The 6498-nt window shown below is 48.7% G+C and overlaps 1 protein-coding gene across 1 annotated transcript in view; it reads right to left on the reverse strand.

The window, feature by feature from the left end:
* smad7 (SMAD family member 7) overlaps positions 1 to 6498 on the reverse strand; it is a 17500-nt gene that overhangs the window by 7092 nt on the left and 3910 nt on the right. The window contains exon 3 of the mRNA XM_031860141.1: positions 4094 to 4165. Coding sequence (XP_031716001.1) covers positions 4094 to 4165 — 72 coding nt within the window. The remainder of the gene's footprint in view (positions 1 to 4093; positions 4166 to 6498) is intronic.

Consider the following 6498-nt stretch of genomic DNA (forward strand, 5'->3'; position numbering starts at 1 on the left):
ACACACACACACACACACACACACACACACACACACACACACACACAGTCCCTCTTTCATATCTTCATACATTGAGGTAATGTCAAAATCCACTTCCACAGAGTGACTGCAAACCAAAACAATGTCCATCTTGTTCTGGGCTTCCCTCCAGCTCTGGCTCGGAGCCAAATCTGCATAGTCCACCTTTCAATCAACTGGCTGATGTTACAGTAGGTTTTCTACGGTAAATGCCATCTTGATGCTACGCTAAGAACACAGCGTGAAGCATCTCCATCTGATAAAGCCTTCAGCACAAACCCAAACAAGCTAGGCGCGCTTTCCTCTCCTCTCTTTTTTTCCCCCCTCTCTCCATCCTCCACTGTCTCCACGTGCTGTTTTTTCGATTTGTGCAACATAATGACACAGGGTGGGGAACAGAGGACGGCCAAAACCAAAATGAAGTCCCTTGCCAAGAGGCGGCTTGGCGGCCGCGCAAGGAGAGGAAGTGGGGAGTAATGAGAGATCCTGGCCCCGGCTCGGAGTGGCCCGGCTCTGCTCTGCTCAACTCGCTGGCTGAACACACAGCCTCCAAATTACAGAGAACAGAGCGGTGCTGCCGGCCATCTCTCCCTCCACCCAAAGCCGCCATCTTCTCTCCCTACTTCATTCCTTCCTCTTACTGTTCAAGCAAAAACACAATCAAGATTCAACCAAAAGCAGAGTCAGAGTTTCATGGTGTTCATTTTCTCTTTAAACTAGTTGCCATGTCAAGTATGCCAGGCTGTAATAGGCTGCATGTAGATTTCTATCTTCGTAGAAAGAAAATGTTCAATCTATTTCTTTCTTCTTCATTTAACTCCCTCCTCCTTTCTAGTCGGTGCACTCCAGTGTTTGTTTTCCGTCAAGAAGAGGCCTCGGCTGCCTCCGTGTCCGCTCCCCTTTTCCTCAAAGACATGAGGTCATATCCTGCGCAGCCCTTTCCTTTTGCCCGCTAACCCAAACAAGGCAGGAATGCCGAGAGAGAGGAGGGAGACTGAGGGCGCTCTGTTTCTGACTTGAGCTGTTGATTGGTGAAAGATTGTGTCTTAGTTACGCAATTGGTGATCCATAATATAAAGCAGTGAACAAAACAACACACAAGCGTTTCCCCCCCCCCCACTGCATTTACACCAAAAATGGGCCGTTTCTTCTGGGCCTTCCGTATAACAGCAAGAACGAGTTTGATTTAATGAGCTGAGGTGCCACGACTAAATTTAATCTCTGTCAGAGCCACTGATGAAGGTTATACCTCCAGCCGATTCACCGGATGACTAATTGACTGACTGAAGGGGTTGGCCGACTGTCTGTCGAGCGAGGTGACTGGCTGGTGGTATAAGAATACAACTGGGCCTAAATTTAACCTGCAGTGGGAGGAAGCGCCTGTGTGACAGTCGGCCATGCGCCAGGGCTCGCACCAGGTCATTCTATCTGCCCGTCTGTGTGTATGTGTGAAAATGCGTGTGTGTGTGCGTACATGTCACCGCAGCCTGACTGGATCCTCTTACACACAGACACTCTGGGTCGGTCCCCGATGGCACCATCAGGCACGCCACCCACCCACCCACACACCCACACACCCACACACCCACACACCCACACTATAATGAAGATTAAAAGCACGTACACACTATGGCTGGGTATTGATCCCTAATACTTACTCACTGATTGTCAAATACTATCAAACAGATTACTTCATCTTTCATCAGATTGTTCCAGTCTCAATTCAAACTATTGCCAATTCTATTAAGCCAAAGTTCTTGAATGGGTGATTGTGATTAGACAACAATAAACATGTGAGAACATTTGGATTCTTTTATTCAGTGAAAGTATTGTCTTCATATTGGTACCATAACTGAGGCCTCGTAGCAGCACTGGACTGCACCTCTGTCCCATCAAGCCCACGGAGGTCTTTTATTGAAGACAACTCGTTCCAGACTTCTTTGAGCTTGACAAGATGGGACATCTGGCTACGTGGGTGCTACCAGAGCTGCTCCTAAACCACCTAGTCTCTAACAAGTTTAAATATTACTTAACACCCCACAGTTTCATAACCAACAATCCAGCGCCCTCTTAACCCTGACCCGATCTCCCATTTCCAAATCTCTCTCTTGATCTCCCCCTTCAGTTCCTGGGTGAACCTAAACCTCTGAGCTAAGCCCTCACGCCAACGCAAACCAAGATCAGCACCCTGACTCCCAGCTCCAGGCCTGCAGCCATCGACCCCCCTCTCCTGCTCCTCTTCCCTCCTCTCTGCTCTGTTCCAAGCTGATGACGTGAGCCAGCGAGAGGAGCTTTGGAGCTGGTAGCCTGGCAGGCAGCCTAGTCTGCATTTGCGCTTGTCGCTGTCGCAGCTCACTTAACTCCTTCCAGCCTGGATGGTCTTGGCTTTTTTCAAGATGGATAAACAAGTAGAATTAAAAAAAGGGAATATGTAAAAGGAGGATGTTATCTCATCAGCTCTGTCTGAACTGTGTTTTGAATGAGCTCTTTCTAAAGCTGCTTTACCAGTACACTCAAGCTTTTTCTAAATTATTCAACTACAACGAAAAAGAGCAACAGCACAACTCTTGGCGACTACAAGTCTTTGCCTTCCCTCAAAGCCACCCTCGTCTCTCTTCCTTCTTCCTCTCTGTAAATATGTCTGGAGAAGAACATAAAAAGGGCAGAGTGAGTGAATTAGAAGGTCAGCAGCGGGCCTCTGGGAGAGCCATGTTTCTTTTGTCAGGGCCCCAGAGGGAGGGAGCGAAGAAGGGAAGCAGGGAGAGATGGAGGGAGGGCAGGGGGAGAAATGGAGCAGCCTTTTTTTTTTTTTTTCTGGCTTGCCAGGGAAATCATGAGGGCAGAGAGCTTCGGCCATCCCGCCCTGGGCCTTTCTACCTCTACTGCTCTTACTGAGGAGGCCCATTCACTGGAGCACAGGCCGCCGCTGCCATGTCATCCTCGCCAGGAAGGAAAACAGGGGTGGATGAGGAGGGTACGCCTTGCTGAGGGAGGGAAGGAGTAAGGGGGGGGCGCGCCTGTTAAGACTCCAGTTCTAGGGTTTCACAGCTTGAACTGGGCCTAAAATGTGTCTTTAGTTAACGCACACAGGGAGGACTTTGGTGTCCATCTGAAGGTGTGGAGGAGAGGAGAGACTGATTTTTAGTTCCTCTGCTCTTGTAAGCACTGCTCCAATCTCTTCCCCCCCATCTAAGGACACACACACACACACACACACACACATGCAGGCAGTCAAGCTAACCCCCCTACCACTAAACAAAGGAGGGAGAGGGAGAATGGGCAGCGAACACCAACTGACATAAAACAGGCTTTAAAGGCCCAGTAATGAGAACCATCTGAGGCCAAGGAAAGCAAAGAACAGCACAGAGCAATCTCAGGCAGTGGAGAGCAAACCTCCCTCTCTCGTGAACACCATCTTATTCTGTAGCCTGCGGACAGGGCACTGGGTGAGGAAGGCAACGCTGCCAAAGGGGATTATGGGAGAAAAGCCGAGGAAGCCCGAAACACATCCTGCATGAGAGATGGACGAAAGAAAGGCGCCTGTGTCTCGCTCTTATCCACACACAGAGCCCAGAGGAGAGTTAACTGTCCACAAAGACATCCGCTGTACGCACAAACACACCCAAACAAACACGAAGCCTCTCTTTGCTGCTATTTTTTTCCCACAATACCGCACGCATAGAGCATATTCTTCTCCAAACAACTGTTTGCCGTGTTTGTCTTCCATTACAGCATAACACGGAAAGGGAGAAGAGGAAGATGAGAAGAGAGGAGCGTTGTTCAAAGAACCAGGAGGGAGGAATTTATGTGGATGTGGGAGAAACACACCACCCTCCTTCACTGGCTTTTTTTTTTTTTTTGCTTTTTTTTTTATTATTACAGAGGGGAAGCAGGGGCCCCCACAATCAGTGCCTCATCATCACAAGTATAGAGGGAATATGAGTGTGTGTGTGTGTGTGTGTTGAAAGGAATGCAATGGAGAAGGAGAAGAAAACATAGGAGGAAAATAACATGAGTTTGAAAAGGAAGGGATGGTAGAAAACAATAGGGAAATCATAGTTGTAGTAATATTTACCTGAAAGCCCCACAGGGGCCGAGTATGTCGTTCCCCCAGTATCACTGGATGACGGTCCAGAGTCTGGAGAATCTGATGGAGAGAGGAGAGAATTAGCACTCTGTGTGTGTGTGTGTGTGTGTGTGTGCGCGTGCGTGCGTGTGTGGGGAGAAGGCAAAGCAGCAGCTGTGAGACCGTCAATCACTCCGGTGAAATCAATGCCTAATGAAGACGCTGACGATGAAGCTCACACTCTCACACACACAGGGAAGACTTACAGAGGAGAGTTTCTTACACCCCTGATAATCCCCCATAAGCCACTGCTTCAGGAGGAGCGTTAGCCCTGCATCTCTGCGTAGACGAGCTACTGATCTGGAAGGAGCGGTATTCTTTCTGCTAAAGACTGAGGGAAGGTTTCGGCCTGGAGACTCCTGATCCCCGCTCAATAATCAAATGTGTGTTTCCTTTTATAATAGAGATCTCAAACTGCTCTGATCTCATAAGGTTTCGAGTTCGTGGCTGCCTTGACAGACAGTTCTTAGAAAGGCCCTGAAAGCTGTTCACCATAAATGTACGCCGCGCTACAAGGCAGACAACTAAACGGAAACTACTCGTTCTCTCTTACTCTACCCTCTCTTTGCATTTCAATGCTTAACTCCCACTAAGACTTGTAATGTAGACTTGTTTCAACATGACACCTGAATGGAGCTTTAACAAAAAAAAAAAAAAAAACCCCACTGTGTGCGGTGAACGGAGCAGCACACCGCTGGGAGCAGGCTAGCTCTGCTGCGGAGCTGCTGCTGGTCGCTTGGTATTCGCTAACGATACATTCCTCTGGCTGCACGTCAACGCTCGCGCTGCACCTTCTATCCATTCAGCCACAGTGTGTACGGCGGGGATCGCCTCCACTCATTGCATGCGTCGCACGTCACCGTTGCATTAAAGCGCGTAGATTAAAGAGCAGAAATTACCATCTAATTTAAGTTGCTCTAATCTGAGGTGTTTTGTAACAAATACAGCTGATGCAAACTGAAGAAATATAGGGAGGTTCAGTATGTATTTAATCCACATACGGCGAGGAGGACGGTATTTCTGTTGAATACTTCCACTCTCCAGCGAACAGATTGGCCTCCAGGTTTGACCGAGCAGAGCCGCAGTATAGCTAACAAGTAATAAAGAAACAGCATCCGGAGCGGTTTCACTGCGAGCCCTCCTCCGCTCCACGCCACCCTTCCCCGTCCAGACGCGGCCCGTGCTGCTTGTGGTCCCAGTAACGAGATATACACGCGCATAGCCCAAGCCCATGCCTCGCTTTCATTGGCTGCCAGCAGCCTTTGCCCTGGTCTCCTGGGCAAGAGTTCACAGCTGACCACAGGGCTGATGGGTGGGGGGGGGCATCAGTGAGAAAGAGCTAAACAGTGTGTGATTTATATTCCCCCAGAGCTGAAACAAGGTAGCGTTTCCACATTTTTCGGCAGCTTTCATACTGGTCGCCCGCCGCCGGAGCGGACAGACACCCTGACACACAGAAACCCACTTCCTGCTCGGTGGAATCACGAAAACCAGAATCATAAAATCCAGCGCTCTTCCGCTTCAGTAACGTCTCATCGCCTTTTGAAAGTTACCAATGCAGATTTTCTACATGTCACGATGATTTAACACAGCTTAAAATAAAGCAAATACATAGAGCAGTAGAGAAAATTGGAATAGCCTCCAGTAATGAGATGGAATTGATGATTGACAGCTCCCAGAGGCCACTGGGGACCCCCCCCGTCTTTCTGCATGATAAGCTCATCTGTCCTCTGTCTGTACCCTCCAGCCTGCTCCATTGTCCTATTAATATATGTTGTCTTACACCCTCCTTCGCCAGACAGACAGACCTTTGATTAACCACAACAGCAGCTGCACTGACTGAATGAGGAACTAGCATGGCAGGTGACTCACTTAAATACTAAAATTTCACTTTAAAGAAAGGCAAACTTCTCTTTTTAAAGTATAAAAGCTCTACCTGGGAGCAAGCTGGTGATATTTCTGTGGCCTCCTTCTGTGCTTGTTGTTGGCGATAATGAATTCCCACTCAGTCGAACCAATCCAAGTTCTTGCAGTTTGCTTTGAGAGGGGAAGCAGGGTGGTAACATGGGTTGTATAATCATTTCCTTTGTCTGCATCCAGCTTGCATTTCCTATTTACCTCCTTGCTTCCTTTTATCACTGGAATGTTTCCAACTGAACTCGCATTAAAGACGCTACGCTGGCTCTACCCGGAGACAGATGCCGCATCAGGGGGAGGGTTGAGTATGAAGAGGATTGTTTCAGATAAATCCTGCTTGTATTTAAGGTTCTGCAAATGCTTTCAGGTGAAACAGTATCGCAGAAGCCTGGTCAATGAAGACAGGGAGAGTGGGGGGGGGGGGGGGGGGGGGGGGG

This window comes from Anarrhichthys ocellatus, unplaced genomic scaffold (genome assembly GCF_004355925.1).
Source record: "Anarrhichthys ocellatus isolate YVR2014 unplaced genomic scaffold, GSC_Weel_1.0 scaffold23, whole genome shotgun sequence".
NCBI classification, from domain to species: Eukaryota; Metazoa; Chordata; class Actinopteri; order Perciformes; family Anarhichadidae; genus Anarrhichthys; species Anarrhichthys ocellatus.